Source organism: Rhamphochromis longiceps, linkage group LG3 (genome assembly GCF_057381845.1).
Source record: "Rhamphochromis longiceps isolate RC_006_pf linkage group LG3, R_longiceps_female_GT1.1, whole genome shotgun sequence".
Classification (NCBI taxonomy): Eukaryota; Metazoa; Chordata; class Actinopteri; order Cichliformes; family Cichlidae; genus Rhamphochromis; species Rhamphochromis longiceps.
In genome coordinates, this window is record NC_140559.1 from 36724474 (window position 1) to 36747446 (window position 22973).

Consider the following 22973-nt stretch of genomic DNA (forward strand, 5'->3'; position numbering starts at 1 on the left):
ATGAAATCTGATAAAGTGGTTCAGGTGATGTCACAAAAAGCTTTCAAGGCGCATGCCCAGCTAGTTCAGTCGGCAGAGCATGAGACTCTTAATCTCAGGGTTGTGGGTTAGAGCCACATGTTTGGCATAGCTGTTTTAAATCACAATATGCTGGAATAAAGTCTTGAGCAAGGGACCAGGAGCCTTATGTTTTTATAAAGATGTGTGTCATACTGTATGAATGTGCACTGCGCAAAAAAATATAGAGAGCATTGTTATTCCAAGTATACCACCAAGTAAGTTAAACTTCTGAGATATTGATCTGGTCAGTTAAGTAACATAGGAAGTTGTTAATGAGTTTCAGCTGCTGTTGTATTAATGATATTAACTAGAGGGACGACAATGAGACAACCCCCAAAACAGGAATGGTTTTACAGGTGGAGGCCACTGAAATCCTTCCATCCACATCTTTTCTTATTTTTTTCAATAGTTTTGCATTTGGCTCAGGTAGCGACATGATACCTGGACCCTACAGAGGTTGGACAGGTAGAACAGTATCTGCTGCTTCGCGCAAGGGCGAACAGGATGGTTGGTGTGACCAAGCAATCAGAATCATGAGGGTAACCTGAGGGCCTGACATCCTCTGTGCTAGTCTTCTAGCCCTGTGCTCAGTGCTCATTGGCTTTAGAACAAATTCAGACATATAGTGGTTAACACATTTGTTTGGGAAGTGATAGTTTGCTGATTTAGTTCCAGCCAGAGACACAAATTCCCCTTGGGTTTGTGTCTAACGCCAGGAAAGACATCTGGCATTAAAATCTGCCAAATCAAATTTGCAAAGCTCCATGCTTATCAAGGGATATAGTCAGGTAAACATGGAGAATTTAGTTAAGATGCTAAAAAAGCATGTAATTGCTGTAAAATCTGAAGCTGTTGCTGAGACAGAGCAATCCTTAGCTCCCCCTGTCTGCAGGTACAAGTGTCTCAGAAGGTTATAAAATGTTAGCTGAAGGCCATGAGTTTGAAAACCAGGAGATTTTCTTTTAGAAAAACAAATTAATTCATGTAACAAACTGTAAACATGCCTCTTTTTTTTTCCTGGTGAAAAAATGGACATTTTAAAATAGTAGTCTGTAGAAATTTGCTTGTTCAGTCAGCCTCAAGTGGCCACTGGAGGGACTGCAGTTATTGACTTCTTTTTTTTCAGTTCTGGAGTTCAGCATTTGGTCGAACGTGTTCATGGACATCACACGTCCCATGATCAAACTAGCTGATGCTTTTTTTTAATTTTTGGAAATCAGTGTTACATCAAACTAAAGTGAGCAGAAATACAACACAAATTCCCACCACAAGCGCCCTTCTTGACTACCATCTGACCTGTTCATACGTCATAACCTTTCCGTATTATGCAAAGCCTGACAAAATGTGCGATGATTCAAAAGTGCTGTTTAATTATCAGCTATTTTGTACAGTTGACTGCAACACTCAGTTATTTTCACTCGGTCTATTTAGAAGAAAGTCTAACTCACCCGGTAGCCAGCTGAGTAACACCTTGTGTGTTTGTGTGTGTCATGCACTGCCCCCCAAAAAGCGTTTGACCTCTGAAACATTATGCAAGCTGCCTCCCACTCAGCATGCACACAAACAAGCATGTGATTCATTCCACATGCATCACATACGTGCTGCTCGTCCTACAAATCAGAGATGAAATTAAGCAGCCAGATTACACGCTCGCGGGTTTGGCCCCAGGTCATGTCCTCGGTTCATATAAATAGCCGCGGGCACAGAGAGACAGTTTTTGCGGTATATGCCCTCTTTAGGAGGATGACACAGCATCAGTGTTGCTCACTTTTATTTATCCTTAACAGAACAGCTATTCAAGTGAAACATATCACTCAGAATCAAAGATTGCCTTTACTGGATGATTTGTGATGCACTATAGTCCCTTGAAATGTGGAAGCAATGGCACGGATTTCAGTTAGAAAGATATTTGAAATGAAAGTGACGGAAAATAGATATGAGCCAAAGCAATTGAAAAAGACGGAGGAGACAAGAAGGATGCAAGCTGTGACACTGAGTACGGTAATGGAGCATTCGTGCCTCGAGCAGTTAGCATAATTGTAGTTGATGTTTGGTTTTACTCGTTTCATTTCTTTAAATAAATAGTATCTTTCTTGCAAGTGCCAGAATATAATTTTAACCCACTCAGCAGCCAGCCTGCCAATCAAGCTAATTATTTAAGCCCAGTTTAAGCAGTGTGTGACCTGCTGATTGTAATTACGCATCCGCTGGACTCTGCTGACTCCCTCACGTGTGTTTGTAGCTGCTGTATTGTTATCCCAGGGGGTGTACATGGGCCCAACGCTGAGATGGCAGAGAGCGATTTTATTCCCAACGACCCCAAACTGCTCACCCAACAAATCAGCGAGGGGAGACTGACTAGCTAGTAGCTCTACAGGGTATCACACTGGTACTAGATTTGACCTTTGATCTCCAAGCGCAGGGAGAGATAAAAGAGGAATTCACCCTCTGGGATCGTACAGCATCACTGAAAAAGAAAAAAGAAAAAAAAGAAAGCTGATCTGATTTTAGTTTCACAAACTGTGCATCGGATGCTAGCTTCTGTTTCCTGCTGGGAGGTAAATTGAGCCCACTGTGGTCAGGAATGCTTTTCTTTTATCTTTGTTTGACTTTTAATGTCTTGTTTCACGCCCAGCACAGTCACTCTGGGCTATTGGTCGACACTCCAGTTAGGTTGGTGAGAGACAAGCAAATCAATGTCGTTTGTTCTTATACGGTTCTCTATGTGCTCATGAAAAATGAAGTGCACCCCATAATTCAGTAGAGCCACTTTTAGAAGCAATAAACTGAATTTGTTTCTTTGTGAGGTGACTTTATTATCAGTCAGGAATTCTTGCCTGCTCTTCTTTACAGCTTTGCTTGAGTTCATTGAGGTTTGTGGGCATTCATTTGTGCACAGCTCTCTTAAGGTCCTGCCACAGCATTTCAATCAGGATGATATCTGGACTAGACCATTGCAACATCTTGATTCTTTTCTTTTTGCTGCTTTGCTTTGGACCATTGTTTTGTTGCATGGCCCAGCTTCAGCCAAGCTTTAGCTGTCACACAGATGACCTACCATTTGACTCTAGAATAGTTTTTTGTACAGTTGTATAACCCAGGTTGTTAAGTCTTTTTCTAATGGGTCATGAACTTTAACATTTAGCATCCCGAATGACACTGGTAGACTTTCAGATGTAGGCATGGCTAGCTCAGGTGGTAGAGCATTAGACTCTTAATCTCAGGGTTGTGGGTTCAAGCCCCACGTCAGGTGTAGCTGTTTCTTCTGACTTTGTGGTAAGTTCTATTAAGATTGGCCTACTACATACATCTAACAAATATGCTGGAAAAAACTGCTTGAGAGAGTTCACAGTTGCTAATGATCAGTTGACTGCATCTTGTTAGCAGCCCTGATTCATACTAACCCAGTAAGTACGAGCCTGCTGTCTTTCAAATCCCTGTAGCTAACCTTGACTATGAGGAAAAATTGAACATTCTTGATAGTCTGAGAATTTATTTAACAACTTTCATTTTTCCTGTTAATAAATACATGAAATAAATCTTTCATGTATCTGAATAATTTGCGGCTTTTGTGTCCTGAATGTTTTTAGCAAAGTCTTCCATTCAAATGTTTTGAGGTGCCTCATCATAATGGTTTGTAAAAAATGCATTTGTATTCAGAGTGGTCTTTAAAACGAATGCTTAGAGTGGGAATACAAAACTCAAAGACTGCAGCTAGTTCTTGGCTTCTGCAAAGCCTTGTTGTTTTCAGTCTGCGGCAATACATTTTGCTAAGTAGTGGCAAAATGCAAGTATAATGATACAAGGAGCCATTAAGAAAAACAATTTAGTAGCAGTCATGCTAGCAGCTCTGTGAGCCAATCAGCACTTAGGTTAAGGTCAGTGGGCATGATTTACAAGACTGTAGTGAATTTTTTCAAACATGCACAACCCAAAGTGTAACTGGGGCATTTTGAAATTTGTAAGAATTTGGTCAGTTTAGGATTAAGTCTTTGGGCACCCTCGCATCAGATTTTAAGGTGGTTCATCAACTATTTAAAGCTAAAATGATTGAATCTCATTGCTATTTACATAATCACATGTTCTCTCCAGTATTGTCTTTTTTTAATCTTTTTTTCATCCTTGTTTGTTTGAAATATTGTCATTGTAATTTGTTATTGACAAGTTCAACTTTTTATTGAATCAGTTATCTCTTTAGAATCGGGGCTAATCCCTTATTCCTCTTTGTTAGATTCATTTTTTAAGGATGCAAGAAGCAATAAACCTCAGGCTACAACAACAACTACACCTGCATCACAAAAGCACATACTTATACAAATACTGATTTTCACACATAATTTTGGTGTAATCGCCCTGTACAGATGATAGCTATGGGACATAAAACACAATCTAAATTAAACCTTATATTCATAGTGGGTTCATTGATATGCAAACTGATAATCTACTCTTAAAATCTAATTCCCAGCCATTAAATTAGACATCTAAATAACTCCGCCTAAGCCTAATCATAATTTTTACAATAAACCAGAGAAATGCTGTAATCAAACTATCACATTTATCTGATTTTTCACAGAAACTTGGAGCTGCATGTAATTTTCATTCTCCCTTTGATGTACTCTAATTAATTAACATTTAGTCAGCCTCTCCATGCTGCATCTTAAGCCCTCAAAGTCTGCTAACCCTGATGCCATTCACTCAGCCAGACTCCTAGAATCGATTGAAAAAAATGAATTACTGCTTTTAAAGTCAAGAGCAGCAACCGCTGCCCATGAAAAAACAACAGGCAGCTTATTATTATTTACATCACGGTAATCTTTCATGTTCTCTCTCAATTCTTCCAGACTACGCCTGGCCCCTCCCCAGCGCTCTGTGTCCGATCTGGATCTACCTGGACGTGCTGTTCTCCACTGCCTCCATCATGCACCTCTGCGCCATCTCCCTCGACCGATACGTCGCCATCCGCAACCCTATAGAGCATAGCCGCTTCAACTCTAGAACCAAAGCCATGATGAAGATCGCTGCAGTGTGGACCATATCTATAGGTCAGCATTTGCATGTTAATACATAAATGTAGATTTGGCTCCTTTTCCACAGGCTCTGTTAGATTCCTAATTAAAAATATTTCAGTTAGTTAGAAGTGTAAGTGATGGCGTAATTATACATAATTGTGCTGTTTATATTCATGGTGTCAAGAGGTGGAGGCCACTTGACAACATGAATATCACAAATACTCCAATTTCAGCCAACAAAACTGCTGCACAGGCTTTAGGATGGACTGTTAGTTAAATTACCCGTGCAGAAAACCATATTATTTGCCAAATTATCACATTAAGACTGCTCCAAAAGGCACCAACATCACAGAAGTGGTCAGGTTTAATGAGTAGCTGGCTAACAGACAGCTGGTTAGCAGACAGATACTGGTTTAGCAAATTAGTGTAAAAGATACACGTAACTACCATGACATCATCCATTATTCTCTATCATATCGAGACTATCTCTCCACTCCGCTACATACTCCATATGTACAGAGTGGAGAGATAGTCTCTCACTCAGAGAACCAAGGTTACAATGTAACCGTACAGTTTGTGAAGCCATGTTTTGAAGCCTCGACACGGTTGTTTTCACCGTCACCATCTTGGTTTAAAAAAAAATGGAAGTGATGAGGACAAGAGTGAAACGGCTTGCTCACTGGTTAATGTCATGTAAACCACAAGTCATTGTTTAGTGAGCGCACCACTTCCTTTTTGAAACATAGTCTCCAACTCAGATTAACAAAATACACTTATATTTTTTACTTCCTATGACCAAAGATTTGTGGCTCAGCACATAAACTCAGCAGCAAACTGTTTACAGAGGCTAGGACAGCAAGTGGTTTTGCCAAAGACTTGTGAAGGACTGGACATCTATGTACCAAGTCTTCCACCATACAGCCTTTTTTTCAGGCTAAACTATATAAACAGGACAGAGCAAATCTTTTATTTGAATGAACTGTTATGTAAATGTGCCGCCATAAGGGACGGCCAGAGTTTTATGACTTTACGACTTTGTTAACAACTCGTGACAAAGCGCTTACAGACCAACATCTTTGACTCATCCCACCATGTTGATTGGTGTTGTTAATCAAGAAAAACATGAAGTATATGAGGCTGTTACTGTAGCAAAACAATTTGTCTGTGTGAGCATGTGCAATCAGATTTGTAAATGTGTTAAGAAATCTGTAAGTGTGCACAGTGATAATGGTTGAAAAGTCTAAAAATCTTTGTTGACGCACTAAGAACACAGACAAGTCATCAGTTAGAGCTCCTGGTTTAGATTCCATGATCTAAACCAGGGGTCCCCAATCCCAGTCCACGAGGGCCGGTGTCCCTGCAGGTTTTAGATGTGTCCTTGATCCATCACAGCTGATTTAAATGGAGAAATTGCCTCCTCAACATGTCTTGAAGTTCTCCAGAGGCCTGGTAATGAACTAATCACGTGATTCAGGTGTGTTGACCCAGGGTGAGATCTAAAACCTGCAGGGACACCGGCCCTCGTGGACTGGGATTGGGGACCCCTGATCTAAACCTTTCTGGATATTATCTGTGAGTTAATTAGTCTCTGAACACGTTCTGCTTTTGCGCTGGGGTTGTTTCTCTTTTTTTCTTTAATTCAGTGAACTGGCCTTTCATCTTCACACATCTATAAATGAGCACAATGAAGAAAATACATTCTACCTTTGTGTCGTTTTGTGGTCAACTGCAAGACTGGATTTTTATATTGCACCACTGTTAATTTAGCCGACCCCTACAGGTACACATGGAGAGTTTCGAGACTGATGACTGTTGTTAAATTTAATGACTTTTCAGAATCCCCCTCGCAGTGTCTCCAAAGGTCCTATCAGTGCCCCTCCTGACTTTATGAAGCAGTGGGAACCCTCTCAGTTTGTTGACGCTCAAAGCGTCTGGCTGTGTGTTGTTACAGTTGGAAGTGATTTGCATCACAGACTTTTTACTCCCCAAAGGTGATCGCAGCACTTTTCTTATTTGATTTTGTTAGAAGCTAGGACGAAAATATGCGAATAAATTAATTTTGTCATCTTGAAATGTAATTGTTAAAGGTAGCCAGAAGATATGCCGTAGAGTTATTGACACTTCATATATATATATACACACTGCAAGTCAACATTCATATGTGGATTCCTAAAAGATGACTTTAAATGTTTTACCACAAGGATTTTAGAGGGAATTGTGGCTTTGCTGGAGTAAAAGCAGTCATCTCATATAGTCTTATGATTTTTTTTTTTTATTTTTCGTTGTTATTTTAAAGGGACAGTACACCCCCAAAAAACAATTCGACATATTTTTTCCTCTTGCTTTTATAATGTTCATAAATAGGTGTAGATATGATTCTCTTGCCAAATTTTGAATCAGGAAAAATTCATCTCAGCAACAATTTCTCTTTAAGAAATCACAACCCGGTTTCATTTAAAAGCTGCTTCCTCTCTGCTGAACTGCACCTGCAGCTGGGTAACATTACAGCTCAGCCAAGGGTGTTTAAATCTTCTCATGCTGTCGCAAGCAAGAGCTTCCCACCACACATACTTCTCAACCCACTGTCTCCCTACTGGGAGTCAAATACTGACATTTTGTAAAAATCACTGGCATCTCGAAATGATGCACAAAACATCCTTTGCCATCTGCGTCATGACGAAACAGGTTTAGGCAATATAAAAGACATGCCTCGCTCCCAACTCTCAATTTTAAACGCACTGGCTAAGGCCTGATTGAGATTCTGCAGTTACATTGTAGGTTAAGGAGTAGATTCGCAGCTGAAGCATAATTCAGGCATATGGCGTCAGTCGCACAGGTGTAGAAACCAGTCAGTGAGTCCCCTATCAGCAAGGAAAATATGTCTCAAGCTAGATTGCTTTGGTTACTGTCAGCTTGCTGCGGTTGCCCGTGGTTTGGATATAAATGGAAATTGTTTGCCTTCAAAGTAAAGAAGAGCTGCTTGCAAAAGCAGCTTAGGGTGGGGGGAAAGGAGGGTTACTTTCCAGTCTTCCGTGACTGAAACTTTAGCAACTGCTTTCCAACAGGAACCGCTCACTATCAGTCTCACTTTTCTTTAGAGATCGTTCTTTGCCAGGAGGTTGCAGACTAGTCTCTGGTACCTGCGCTCTCAGCAGTGGTATAAATGGCACAGAGCTGTCGGGATGTCACCGTCTTACATGCAAAGCAACCAGTGTGGCAGATTAGGACAGATCAGGGATCAAAACAGCGACCTTCCGGTTTTAGATACGCTTTCCAAACCCCCTGAGCCACAGGGGGCGTGTGTTGCACAGAGGAAAGTATGACCTCCCTGTGAGGAAAGTGATGAGGGATCAAATGACTTTTAAAACTTTTCCCTCAACCCTCCCTCACTCTGTCTGACCTCCGGCTCCTGTTGATGTTGTTCTGAGCCCTTTAACACCCGCGAGGGCTTCAAGTCTTGACACACACATACAAGGGTGAAAGTGCGTACTGCTACTGTATGTCCTCGACCCCCAAAGCAGCTATGCAAAGTCACTGCATGCGTGCATAAACTCCACCTGGGCATCGATTGTTGCTGCATTTAAAGTCACGGTGTCACAGAACAAAATCCACAGGCTATCAGGTTTCCCGTGTGGGGATTTAATACGTGTTTCACTAAGAAACAAGTGAATCAAAAAGCGTCTAATGAAGGGCAAAGGTTTGTTATCTTTTGGTTGGATGCAATTAAATGTTCGGTCGTGTCCTAATGATGAAACATTTTATTAAAGGTTAAAGCTGTTGAGACTATCAACAGCTAGCCTCGTGTTGACAAATAAGTTGGTTTGTGAGTGCTTAAGGCCAAAAAGGGTGCCAAGCTATGTGCTCACAGTGGCTCGGTCAAAAAGTCCCAAAAGGTAAAACACAAGCTGTATCGATTCCAGGACTCAACTTAGTTATCTGCAGTTTTTTCATCTTATCACACACTGATACAAAAAAAACATGTATTTCTTTGCCCGAGTTGAAGAAAAGAGATCAAACATCATTAAAGTTTTATATAGTGCTTCTTTTCACTTTCTTTATTCTTTTATGCCCTTTTATGTGGAAAACAATCTACTCCTAACCAAAGATGATTGAGTGATCCATCTTAAAAGGGAAAATAGTATTTATGAGTCTTTTAATAGTTTCCTACATAATACATTCTTCCATCAGATAAAAAGTTGTTTTGCTGACAGGGATTACTTCCTGTGAGCTACATTGACAGACTGAGTTGATTGATGCCTCCAGATAGCAGGTAGGTTTTTACTTTTCTGTCCTTTCTTGCTCTGCACTCATTCGCATCCGGCTTTAAATCAGAAGAAATTGCTCTTTTCCTGCTGGCATTTCCTTGACCCCTCAAGAGGTTCTGCACCACAATGTTCAGCTGTGATTGAGGTCTGAGAGGGCTTAGAGAGATCAATGCTAAAGGATTAACAAAGAAACACCCAAACAGAAGATGTTTTCTGCTTCTTGTTGACTTTTTACTTTCTAGCATTCGTGTATCTTCCGGCTTTTTTCCCGCTGTCCATTAGAGCTAATGTGTGTCCTCTCAAGTGTCTGTGTGAACACAACCGTTTTCTCATTGGTGACAAATTAAAAATGCAGAGCAGGAGGTTTGCATGAATGACCTCAGTCTGTTTTGGTCCGAACTGACAGCTGTTACATATTTAGATGCACTTGTACTGCTCAAAGGTTTGAGGCTAATTTCTATAAACTGATGTCATCTGGAGCATAAGGACAACGTTTTGGGTACTGGGAGCTCTATGTTCTCTTTTTGTAGTCTAAAATGTGCTGACCCATCATGTTAAAGCAGCTAGTTGCAGTCTGAGTGATGACCAAAAGATGGAATACATTTACTGAAATGCAGTCATATTCTGGTGACGGCTTAGTGACCACTAAATGGGACTCTGAGTCTTGGCCCAAATATTTGATGGCTACATTGAAACACTGACCCCAGAGATCATCAGACTGAATTCAGTGAGTTTTGTGAGATTTGTTCATCTTTCTGGCATTTAGTTGTTTAGGAAGGGTGGGGACGGCGGGGGGGTTAGGAGTGACGGCGGTGTTTTGAGATGTGAGAGATTTGCGACATTTAGCGCAAATCTTGTGTAGTTAGTGTTTAGTGTTGTCAATAGTTTTGTTGTGTGAGTCAGAACAATGAGGCGACTGCTGAATGTTACAGGTGTTACAGGAGTGATACGTCTCCTGCTGTCAGGCCTGCAGGTATCAGGCTGTTGTTCTCCTTTATCTCATAGTGGACAGAAATTGTTTTGTGGAGTGGCACAAATAATTTGTTTGGTATCAAATTTGATGCAGAACAGCTGATTGTTCTGTAAATTCAGTTAAACAGCTGCAAGAAACTTTGTTGTTTGCAAAACTCAGTTACTTTTTTGAAGAAGTAACTATATAATTAATTGCCCAACATCGGCCATTATTTACTGTATTTTGCAGACAGAGTTACAGGACTCTCTCCCAGACCACAGACTCATACTCATAATACAAATCAGAACTTTATAAAAAAAAAAAGAGGAAGAAAAAGAAAGTTGTGTTTTCAAAGTTGGAGTTCAAGTTATTTTTACTTCCAATAGTGTTAACATACTACACAGGTCATGAAGATTTTTTTGAATTTTCATTGTAAGTGGGCTAAAGCAGTTAATTAAAAGTAGTCTAACATAAATGTAAATGCTGTAATTTGATTATTTTAATAAACCATGAAACTTGGATGGATTCGATGCTGGCGTGACCACAGTGCACACGTCTGCTGTTGCTCACAGTGGTCCAAGGGACCGCTCATGGAGTTTGTGTGTTCGCGCAGACACATGAAAAATTAGAGGAAACATTACCAGTGCGGTTTCACTAGGTGTGCAAGCCCGGCTAGCTCAGTCGGCAGAGCATGAGACTCTTAATCTCAGGGTCGTGGGTTCGAGCCCCACGTTGGGCGGAGATATTTTAAGACAGAAGTTATCAAGAAACTCTCTGAAGTCCTGGATTCAGCTGATTTTGTTATGACCTTGTTATTCCAGACATGTGAACTGCCAAAACTTCTGCTTCATAGAGGTTCTCACACATGCTTACAGTTAGACGCAGATCATCATCTGGAAGGTGTAAAGGTGTGCTTGATTTTCTATAGGACTGCACAGAGTCCTGTGAAAGCTTTCTTTTTCATCTGTAACTGAGTCAGATGCTCTTTCCTCGATGGAAAATAAATATTGGTGCAAATGCAAATCATGTCTTTATGACCTTCTGGTGCCGATCTGTCCTCACGTGGACATTTTTGCTAATATGATTCTTCAGAAGGTTTTTGGTCAAGTCTCAAGTCAGTGCTTTATGAAGTAAAATCTGGGCAAAGTCAGATTTCGCAGACTGAGGTTGGCTCTTGCTGTCATGATTGACATGACAAAAATGAACTTGAGCTGGCAGAGCAAGCACAGAGAAAGGTTGAAATAAAAGCAAGTTTAATGAAGGATAATAAGAAAAAAAACCACATACGTTTTTATATAGCTCTACCTCGGGATCCACATGGTTTTAAGGTGAAATGAATTAATGAGGTGAATCACAGCTTTTATTTAGATTCACCTGATTGCTTGCTCTAAATGAGAAAAACACCAGATGGAGGCAATTGTTTATTCTCCTTGCGTGATGCATTTTAAAACTTACATTTACTCTCTTGGTCTGAAGTTTATCGCCATGCTCTGCAGACATCTCTATAAGACTAAGAGCATCTGTTAGCAAACTGAAAACAAAATACTAAAGGTTATATTTCAGCTGTCCAACGTAGTGAGTATTTTATTTATGATTGTTAGTTTAAAACAATCACTGCTGGGTCGTTTGGCTCTCGGCGAAGGCACTCGCACTTTTTCTCCTCTCCTCCTTCCCCTTATCTTCCCTGCTTAGCCTCTTACTGTATGTCCTTGTCTAGTCTCGTGTATTTTTGTATTACTTTTCCCTGGAACACCCTCTCACAATCTGTTCTCTAAACCTAAAAGAGAATTATGGATTTGATCAACTGGTCTCTGAATGCTATTGACACCCTTTTCTTAACGAGAAGTCTGGGCTCAGGAGAGCCCGAGTGCCCTGGAGGGACTTTCCCTGCCAGATACGCAGTGGATGGGTGGCAGAAGTGGAGGATCGTGTGCCTGGTGGGACTGTCGATCGAGGACGCTGAAGATATCTACCTATTCAGAACCATGATAACAGGGTTCTTGCTGATCGGAGCTGGTTTGGCCCTGGCTTATCGGAGAATTAAGAAAGCGGAACCAGCTGTTCAAACCCACCCACGGCTGCCCGCTGGGATTGAAACGATGGGACGGGGCGCGACTTCTTAGAAAGGGCTCACTGAGTGCAGCGTGGTTAAGATCTTGGAGAAGCTTACGGCTGCCGTGAATACTCAGAATAAGACCTCTGAGCTAAAGTTGGATCACATCGTGGAGCAGCTCACTGCGGTCGTGAGGTCTCAGAATCGGCTCTTTGAGCACAAGAATGACAAGACCACGGAGTGCAAGTTTGATAACATCATGGAGAAGCTCACGGCTCTCCAACGGGAGATTGAGAGACCAGTGTCGGTGTCGGAGTGTTAAAGAACAGCTTTGAAATTCTCATGAGTTATTCGCACAAACGAAAAATCACCATCATAATGCGGCTATCCCTTCGGCGCTAGCTGTGGGCTCAAGGCTGGAGCTGAACAAAACTCTAAACGACTGTGTTTAGACTGTTCTTCCCACTGCATGCAAGGCCACCTGGGTTGGCTTGTAGACTGTTTACTTAGCCTGGTAGGGCGAAGGACACTGAACTATGGACACGCACACACATACATTTACACTGACAAGCACTCACTCATCCCCCTCCCCTTCCAACGCCTTCGATGCTTGTATCCTCCTGGGGAACACGGGCGGGTCTGGGCCCACGCTGGAGAGTCGGCGCAGTGGCAGGATGGCTGCTGTGTTGCCTGGGATTACTCCTCATCCCCTACACAACCCTGTTGCTGTCACGTGCTCTATAATGTTGTACTGTGGACATTTATGTGCTTTCTGTGCAGAGGAGGTTTTTTTGTTTCCTGTTCTCATGCTGTCCTCCAGCCCAGCATGAGTAGAGGTCTCTTTTTTTCCTCTTATACTTTCGCATTGTAGTGTACATTTCAGTGGTTTTTCTGTAATGCAACCGTTCTCTGACTTGTATCCCCATGTGATGTCTCTGTTGTATGTGTAAGGTCGGGAGGCAGGTTCATTCCACTGCAGGGCAACCTGCCACTGCATGTGGTGAATAAAATTTGAACTTGAACTTGGTGCAAAAAGTCTAATCCCAGAGTTCCAGGCTCGTCTCTTGTAGAGAACCTTGTGGATGGTTTTAGCATCTATAACAACTCAGTGTCACCTTTAATAAACTCTTAGTGAAGTTGTTCCTTTGATCTCAAGGAAATCTCCAAAAGAACAGGGCTCTGCAGATGTAGCCAGCTGTTCATTTTCTCCCATTTGTTTAGAAATTTTGTTTTCCTTTGTCATGTCCCATTTTACCCAGGTGGCCTGTGTTCAACTCCCGGTATGGGAATTGTCCTTTTTTACTGAGATCTATGTGAAACTGAACTTTGTGGAAGAACTGGCCTGGCAGAGGGATCAAGCTTGAAAATATGTACTGCAGATTAGGGGTGCCTAAGGCCCGAGGTGAAACTGGACTAATAAGTAAAGAGAGTCTATCTAAAAAGTGGAAGGAGTAATTTGAGAAGCTCATGAATGAAGTGATGAGTGAATCAGGAAAAGAATGAAAAGTGCAAGAACAGTTGTTTAAATGCCATAGGTATGGAGATATGAAGGAGAGAGTGTAACATGGTAGACTAATGTGCCTGTGTTAATTCAGCTCCATATTATTGTGTGAAGTTGCACAGGGTTGGGAGTGGTTTTGTGTGTGTGTGTGTGTGTGTGTGTGTGTGTGTGTGTGTGTGTGTGTGTGTGTGTGTGTGTGTGTGTGTGTGTCACATTTTTGGTGAGCCAATGGCTGGAATGGGGTTGGACTAATTAGAGGCAGGTGTACTTGATTGCACTGATACACTGGTCTACTTATAGCCCACACTACAAACACTGCTGTGTCATTTTGTCTCTCTGTGCAGGTATGTAATGTGATGAAATCAAATATGTTTGGGATGTATGGATGGGTTTTGTGCTATGAATTCTATAGTGAAAGTGTCATTTTGTCTCTCTGTGCAGGCCAGGGCCTATTATATGCCACAGCCTAAAGGCAGCAGAGTTGCAGAGGCTGGAGTGACCACTGGCTATATGCTTGCAGGGTGGTGGGTCTCCAAGGACAACTTCTAACCCTGTTAAAGGCAACACGTGGAGTGCACCTGGCAGTGTGGCATAGCTGGCTCTGGCCTTGGGACTGTGTGTTTTTTATATGATTCATAAATGGGACACTGGACTGTTTTATCTTTTATCTCTTGATATTTTTGTCAATAAATTATCTTTTAGAATTTTATTGACTCTCATCTTTTTGCCCACGACTGAGACGGTTGGTCAGACCTAGAATCTTTCTTTGGGTGTGTTACAGAGAGGGCCTGCAATTTTTATATATATATTTTTCAGCCTTTTACTGGCTTTATTACACAGATACAGTGAAGGCTAACAAGAAAGCAGAGGGGGAGACATGGAGCAATGGGTCGGACTCAAACCCGGGCCAGCCGCTCGCAGCCATGCAGCGTATGGTCACCTGCTCGTCCAACTGACCTAAACCAGCACCCAGGGGTTTCAATCTCTGATTGTAGACTAGCTAACCATACTGGATCAAACATTGGTAACGCTAGCTGAAATTATGGAAAAAAATGTCAAATATTAGTAGCTAGCTAACACTACAGCTTGCAGTGGGATGTGTTGGTTTAAAGTTGAAATAATTAAAAGGTAAGATAATCAATTTAAATCATTATCTAACAGCATGAATAACATATAGAGTTGTTAGCTAATCGTAACGACAAACTGGGACAGCTAAACATAACCAACAGCTATTAAACAGAGTCGTAGAATCAATTTGTGGATAGATTTCTAAAATAGTAAGCCCATAGTTAGGTGGAAATACTGGAAACATTTTTCTAACCATAACTGAAAGTAGTGCAGATCGAGTTTAAAAGAAGTTGAAATAAAGATATTTGATTGTGAGAGGTGGTGTTAATAAAGTTCATCATTGAGTCAACCTGAAGGACATTATAAGCAAAAAGCTGGGAGCCGTTGGTCTACACACTGTGTGCGACCAAGACCGCTGGACAGCCTCTTTACTCAACTCTATTTACATTCATAAGTTATTTGGACATTCACAAAAGTAAAATGTACTTTTAATGCGGACAAATTCATCCTTCTGGGCAGCGTGTGTGTGCAGTCGATTGCAACGATTGCATTAGGGGAGCCGCTACAACTCCAAATTGCATTTTGATGTTGGCCCGGTCGCCAGCAGTCCGAGAGAAAACGATAGATCTTGCACTTACGCCTGCCCACACTTCTGGCATTAAACAGCTAAAAGGGGATCGAGATGTGCGACCAGTCTGTAAAACAGTGCTGTTGCCTGTAGAGCTTTAAAACACGTCGCTGCTTCTCCCCTCGGTATCTCCGTTCTGAAACAGAGCCCAGGGCAGCAGACACTTTTAACACAAGCGCTCTTTGAAATCAGAAACGGCACATTAGTCAGTGTTATTATCATAGGTCAGAAAATCAGCTCTGTCTCAAAGGATGCCTCTCACCTCAGGCTTTTATCAGCAGTATCCTCTAACAGCACCAAAGCACCGCTATAAACATCCATTACACACTGATAGATTTCTACAGATCCAGCTCTCATTTAATATATTTAATGTGTTATTCTACAGCACCTTATAGTTATTTACTTTCATTATCATAAAAGGAGCGTGTTCACGGACCGGGGGTACAAACCACCAAATGTGTTTTCAGAGATAATGTTGCATTTTCTAGCCATGATTTATGATTATTACTCTGAAAATGACCCTCTGTGTTTCCAGGTAATGACTCCGGCTCTGAGCATTTAAAGTAACCTAATGCTAAAACTGAGTGGAAAGTGGTGTTGTTTCAGGTGTAATTAATCATTACCTTAAAAACTGCAATGGGAATTTGCAATAGGAATCATTAGATACAGCTTTAGTTACTCGATGCATGGAGTGAAAAATGGTGTATACAGAACCAGAACATTAATACAACCTGCATGAGATTCCAATCAGTACATTCAGCTTTGTGCCTCCAAATGTCTCTGACACCTGCTGGGGTGTGGATGTGGGACCTCTGGGGATTTTCTGTGGTGGCTGGCATCATGGGGTTTGCAGTGAATACTCTGGGTTTTGTTGCAGGGCGGAGCTTCTGCTAACCGGGCTCATTTCATTGCATTCCAAGTATGTTTGGTCAGATTGGCATCTGGGGAGTTTGGAGTGAAAAAATGTGGCTCTTTGTTATCTTGCTTGAGCTCTTCCTCTGCAGTTTTTTCCAACGTCACCCTGTATATTATCCTGCTGGGCGATGCCATTCCTGCCTGGTGCTTTTGGAGTGTATATTAGGTTCATGTCAACCTAACATTTGCTTGAATGTCAGGTCCAGCAGTTCCCCAGCATACCACTGTTTCAATTTACATTCTAACTCATTGGTATTCATCTTTTGCTTGTGCTATGCCTGTGTAATATAACAACACTACAAAGACAAATCCTAAAAATTGCCCTTATTGTTCATATTTTGTTCCCATTCACTCTTCTAACACTCTTAAAAACATTTTAATGGTCATCCAGCTCCACATTTATATTACTGGACTGCAGCACAGTAGCTTGTTTTGGACAGAGGATGTCCAAAACAAGTTGTTTTAGCTCCTCTTCCTTCAAGCCGTCTTTGTTCTGATGGGCAGTGCCTCACAGTCAAAATATTTGGCGAAATAGGTGGTGCTTCTGTGCTCAAAGAAGACCTGAGAAGACCACACAGAACCTAGAGTAGAGAAGGAAAACTATCTGAACCCAAGGCAGAACCACAATCATCTTTAGGGTTTGTGGAGAAAACATCCAATCAGCAGCAGGAGTGAAGATGCATTGTTGATGCCAAAGGAGAATGGCAAGACTGGCAAGAAAGGCAACTGCAAGTTTAATAACAATTTGTCACAACCAAGGTCTGCAGAAGAGCGTCTTGAGCTTTGAAGCAGATGAGCTACAGCTACAGAAGACCACACAGGATGCCACTTCTGTCAGCTAAGAACAGAGGCTACAGTTCACATGGAAAAAAAATATATGCCATGCAGCCTTTCCTTTTAATAACCTAGGAAATGAGGGAGGGGCATGCACCAAAATGTTCCCACAAAATATTACAAATGAAAGATGTTCAGACTTTTCTCCTGCTACCCTCGTTCTTTCTTTCTGTAGGCGTGTCAATGCCCATTCCAGTGATTGGCCTGCACAACAAGGACAAGGTCTTCGTCAACGGCAGCTGTGTCCTCAACGAGGAGCGCTTCGTGCTGATTGGCTCCTTTGTGGCCTTTTTCATCCCGCTCGTAATCATGGTGGTGACATACTGCCTCACCATACAGGTAGGGCTTTTTTTTCGTGTTTGTGCGATTGCTCTTCTTTGCAACATGCATCTGTTGTAATGTCTTTACTTTACTGCCTTCATCTATGTCCCCTCCCCTTCAGGTGCTTCAGAGGCAGGCCACAGTCTTCCTGTATGAGGCAAAGACTTCTTCCCAGCAGCCTTTGCACACACCAGCAATGGGAAATACATTGCAGCCTCCACCCAGCACCTTCCACCTTCCTCAGATCAATACACTTGCTCCTCCAGACTCACAAGGTAAACACCTACCAGGACTTTACTGCACCTGTATGTCAGCAGGAAAATCTCCCACTAACTTAACCAATGAATTTATGGTAAATACATGAATTTATTCTTGAAAGTATTAGCAAATAACACACAACCACAGACACATAATTATTGTTAGTGATTTTGTTTTCATGTATTTTATGCTGGTATCCCAGCATGTTTTACTTTCTGAAGGATTTGAATCACTCTAAGTATTAAACCCTCCAGCAATTAAACCAAGAAGAAGCACAAAACAAATTGATGGATTTTTATTTTGCCACTCTTGAGATGTTTGAGTCATACCGCCTAAGCATGGCATATTTCAATTTGTGTTTTAATAATGAAGAAGGCCTCCACAGCAGCTCAGCACCAACAGCATGCTTCATTGCACACACACCCTAGGTTTCTTATTCGACTTGGTCTTTAGCTTCAGGGCCTTCAACACTTTCATTATTGGTATGACAAGACTGTACAAATGCAGATAATCAATTTCTAATTAGCATAAGGTAAAATTATGATACTGGAGGTTCCTCTGTAAGTGATGTGTGTCTGTGCTCTTTCAACATATCCCTGTGTTAAGACACATAAGAAAGCTCTTCACTTTGAGTAGCTCCATTTTTGATATGGGAAAGTTTGAAACCCAGCCTCTGAGACTCAAGCATGTGGATCCATCACAAGTAAAGCAGCAGCTAAAAGAATCGTCTCTTCTGACTGTACACCAAGTTCTTACCCTGTTTGTCAAATCATGGCCTAGAAACTAGAATCGTGTTTGGGATATTTTTATTTTTTCAAAATTAGGTTGGCCATTGTTTCCCTATTTTGTGGTACTCTGTCCTGGACGTCGCTCTATCAGAGAGTTGTCAGGACATTTTCTGGCTCAGGTGGGTGAGCATGACTCATCGGTGTACAGTAAAGGCAATGGGTCTATCACCCTACTTTACAAAAATCTATAGATCTGCCTGTTACTTCTGATTGTATTGATTGATCCCCTAATTGAGTCTGTTTACATTTATTATGAACAGAAGTAGCAGAAGGGTCCCACTTCAGTGACCTCAGGATCTCGTCTCTGCTTTTTATGGATGATGTGGTTCTGTTGGCTTCGTCAGGCGGTGGCCTCCAGGTCACGCTGGAGCGTTTTTTAGCCGAGTGTGAAGCGGCAGGAATGAGAATAGTGAGGAGGGTACACTCTGGGTCAAGGATGAGTTGCTGCTGACGCGTTTTGCCGTGGGCTTGTTCACGAGTGACGGGGAGCGGGAGATGGACAGACGTAGTGTGGCGGCATCAGCTGACTCCACTCTGGATGCCTCACATTGCACAGTGTAGGGAACGGCAATGATTTGCCCATGAATGTTTAGGGAGTTTTGCTTTCAATTTGCTTTCGGTTTTAAGCAATTTCATTGTTGCTCATTTAATTATGGAAAGTCCAAAACATGATTGATATTCAGTTAACTGTGCAGCTGTATCCTTGTTTATCAGTTATGTGAACGTCGGCTGTTTTCACACAAATATGTGAGCTAAGCACTCAAACAGGTTGAACGACTTTGGTCTGGTCACAAGAGTGGATACAAAGAGCCCCTTCTCTCTTATGTGATGAAGCAGCTCTTGGAAATAGCTTTAGATCACAATTCTGGCATCTTCAATCCATTTCACGTCTCTAGAAGCCTGCAGGCCATCCAGGCTGAAGGCAAAAGATCAACCTATCCCGAAGGAAGGGTAGACCTAAACCTACAGGGTGTACCTGATGTAACAAGTCTGCTTATCTTTCAACATTTGATATCAGGTATTCCCTTATTAAATGCATCTGCTCTCTAAGTTTAGTTATGCATGAGAAAACCCATAACAGATGTTTTTCAGGTTTATGATACTAGAAATAATGAGCTTGGTCTACACCTCTCTACAAGGCAAGTGCTTCTATAATTACTGTATGTTCTTGAAGTGCATAATTACAGGATTCCCAGAGGGATTTCTCGATACCTAAGAGTTTGTATTGTCATCGTAAATCACGTGTAGGCCACGTTGCTCAGCGGGAATAACAGAAGGACAAAGCTTTGCAAAAAAGTTTCTCCAGCTCCGAGCACTTACAGTGGGTAAGGCGAAACAGAAAGCACACTTCGTCAGCTGTTTCCTGAGATGTTGTTGTGCTGCTGCGAAAACAGCATCTATCTGATCTGATCAGTTTGGGCGCCACTCGGACGTTTCCCATTCCAGGCCAAGCCTTGGCTTCTCCAGTTCAGATAAAATTGCATGATACTGCAGTCTCTGCCCATTTTCCATCTTATCCTCTCTCCAATCCCAGACACAGAAAATTGAAAATGAAACATTCAGCTCGTGCCTTAACTTTTCATCTCGCCTCTACCCTACAAAATATCAGCTGCAGTGTTAATAGAAAACTTGACATTCTTTCATTGGCTGGCTGTACAGGCAGCAGTTTTCTGGTTGACACATAATGATAACATGTGCAAGTCCAGCCATTCAGCTTTCCACTAAAACATTTTAAAGGCAAAAGTTTGAAATTTAAATGGTTGTTTTTTTGCCCCTTGCTCAGAGTTGAAGGTCCCGCCTCCTCAAAGCAGACGAAACACCTTGAGCTGCCTGAAGGGCACAGAGCCCAGCATTCTGCTCAGCGCCTCCACCTCAGATAGCATCAGCATCATTCCCAGCTCTGAGGTGGCGTCCCAGCTCAGCTCGCCGGCAGCTGGACCGGGCCGGAGTGATGCGTCAAGTCACGGTCGCCGGGGGATGATGCAGGCCATAAAAAATGAGAGACGGGCCTCGAAGGTGAGAATAAAAAGGAGTAATCAGGGGGTAAATGATAAATGTGCAATAAGTACACCCTCTTAAAGTTTTAATGGTTTACAAATCAGGACATTAAAAAGTATATATTTGGTCTTAAACACAACCTGAGATGAACAACAACTGAAGTCTGCGAGTCTGAGATCAACCTCTACAAAAGCAGATGTTTTGTGTCATGCAACAGGACAATGACCCCAAGAATAGCAAAATCCACACCCCAACAATTTCAATTTCGGAATGCTTTGGTGGAAAAACCTCTAAAGCTTTCAAACAAAAGGCTTTTTAACTTGGTCTTACTTTGGTTGTGCTGTGTTAAAATAAAATAAACTTACCATTAAGTTAAAAAGGTGATTCCTAAGTAATAATCCTCAGGCATACACCATCAGCGGTGTAGTCAAAAACGTTCAAATAGTGCTCAGTACTACTTAGACTAGAAGTAAATACTTAAAAGTGCGCCACTGTTTGACCACTAGGGGTCAGTGTACACAGCAAATTGTATGTGTTTGCCAAAAGGTTGCCTTATACAGTTGTTATAGCATACTGTAGCCTTTTCTGAATAATAATAATAATAATGGATTGGGTTTATATAGCGCTTTTCAAGGCACCCAAAGCGCTTTACAATGCCACTATTCATTCACTCTCACATTCACACACTGGTGGAGGCAGCTACGGTTGTAGCCACAGCTGCCCTGGGGCAGACTGACAGAAGCCAGGCTGCCATATCGCGCCATCGGCCCCTCTGGCCAACACCAGTAGGCGGTAGGGTAAAGTGTCTTGCCCAAGGACACAACGACCAGGACAGAGAGCCCGGGGATCGAACCGGCGACCTTCCGGTTACAAGGTTACAAAGTCTGAAAACTATTTAATGTCTCGTTTAATGCATCATCATCACTTCTCTTCTGAATGGCGTGTTTCTGTGCCAGACACTTTGAGTAAAAAGACTTGGAGTCGCTGAATGTGTGACTCGGGCTTGGCATTGTCCTCTGAAAATTCAGGTTAACTCTGGATGAAAACCAAAGCCCTCTTATATCTGTAAAATAAGTTTAAATCCTACTAGAAGTGGTGCAATCGCTGGGATATTGAAAGAAAAAGAACGTTTCGGTTGGAAGGTATTCAAACTGGCAAACTTTCTATTCACTATCTTCTTCTTATTCTTTCTTTCCTCCTCTTCCTTTTCCCCCTCTCTCTTCTTCTAGGTTCTAGGAATCGTCTTTTTCCTCTTCCTCATCATGTGGTGTCCCTTCTTTATCACCAACGTCACCTTCGTCTTGTGCAGCAACTCCTGCAACGAGTCACTGCTCCACGACCTCCTCAACGTCTTCGTCTGGGTGGGTTACATCTCCTCTGGAGTCAACCCTCTGGTCTACACCCTCTTCAATAAGACCTACAGGAGAGCGTTCTCCAGCTACATCAGGTGCCAGTACAAAGTCGGGGCCAACGCAGCCAGCCAGGGTTGCAAAACCCTCCTCGTCCCGCCGCCATGCCCTTCACACGCCGTGACTCCTCTTCTTATGGGCGATCACGGGAAGGCAGGTGTGGACCGCAACAGTAACTGTCGCAATGGCGGTAGGGGGGATAACGGGAGGCTCGCAGTGGACCCGGAGGACACGACGGACGATGGGACGCAATTCGGAATAACCTCGCAGAGCATTTCGGAGTGCCAGAACATTTGCATGCTTTCAGAAACAGAGCCGGAAACGGAGCTGGAGCCGGAGCTGTCACTCATCAGCTACAGCCCTGCCCCGAGAGAACACACAAGCAGCGTGTGACTGTGTGCATCCGGTCAGTTTTAGTCTTCTGCAACCTGCAGATGCTGTTCCAAGCAGGGCTGGTGCTTGGACACGACAGCTTTTCTACTGGTTTCAACTGTAGTGAGGACTCTTACTGGGAAAAGGACTAGTCTCTGCTGACAAGCCTTTTTCTCCGTACTATGTTCATCAATGTGGAAAGAAACCGGAAGAGTTAATATTTCGGGTTGGAAAGGTAGAATGAAAACCAATATTTCCAGTGTGCTCGTTTTGTAAATGTTGGCTTTCATAACATTAATAGAAAACAAAGGCATCCACCAGGCCTTTACCTATACATCTAAGCACTCATCAGTGGCAAGATGTGGGGGCTCCTCATGGCATTGACAATACCAGCTGAGATCCACTGAAAGGGATGAAGTGAAGAGGTCGGTGGAGAGCCAGCTCTCGTCAACCTAGCATTAAGTCAAGTGGCCCTTCACGGAGTCCCACAGACGCAGGTTACAGAGTCAAGCACCAACCGGGAGGCCACTGGGGTCAAACTA

The 22973-nt window shown here is 42.3% G+C and overlaps 1 protein-coding gene and 2 non-coding genes across 3 annotated transcripts in view; all 3 read left to right on the forward strand.

Annotated features, from left to right (window-relative positions):
* Positions 1 to 22452, forward strand: part of htr2cl1 (5-hydroxytryptamine (serotonin) receptor 2C, G protein-coupled-like 1) — a 33881-nt gene extending 11429 nt beyond the window's left edge. The window contains exons 2-6 of the mRNA XM_085402389.1: positions 4902 to 5102; positions 17461 to 17624; positions 17728 to 17881; positions 20436 to 20668; positions 21880 to 22452. Of these exons, the coding sequence (XP_085258515.1) occupies positions 4902 to 5102; positions 17461 to 17624; positions 17728 to 17881; positions 20436 to 20668; positions 21880 to 22452 (1325 nt within the window). The remainder of the gene's footprint in view (positions 1 to 4901; positions 5103 to 17460; positions 17625 to 17727; positions 17882 to 20435; positions 20669 to 21879) is intronic.
* trnak-cuu (transfer RNA lysine (anticodon CUU)) lies at positions 3241 to 3313 on the forward strand. Its single transcript has one exon. It is a non-coding gene; the product is annotated as a tRNA-Lys (tRNA).
* On the forward strand, positions 10953 to 11025 carry trnak-cuu (transfer RNA lysine (anticodon CUU)). Its single transcript has one exon. It is a non-coding gene; the product is annotated as a tRNA-Lys (tRNA).
* Positions 22453 to 22973: the final 521 nt, after the last annotated feature.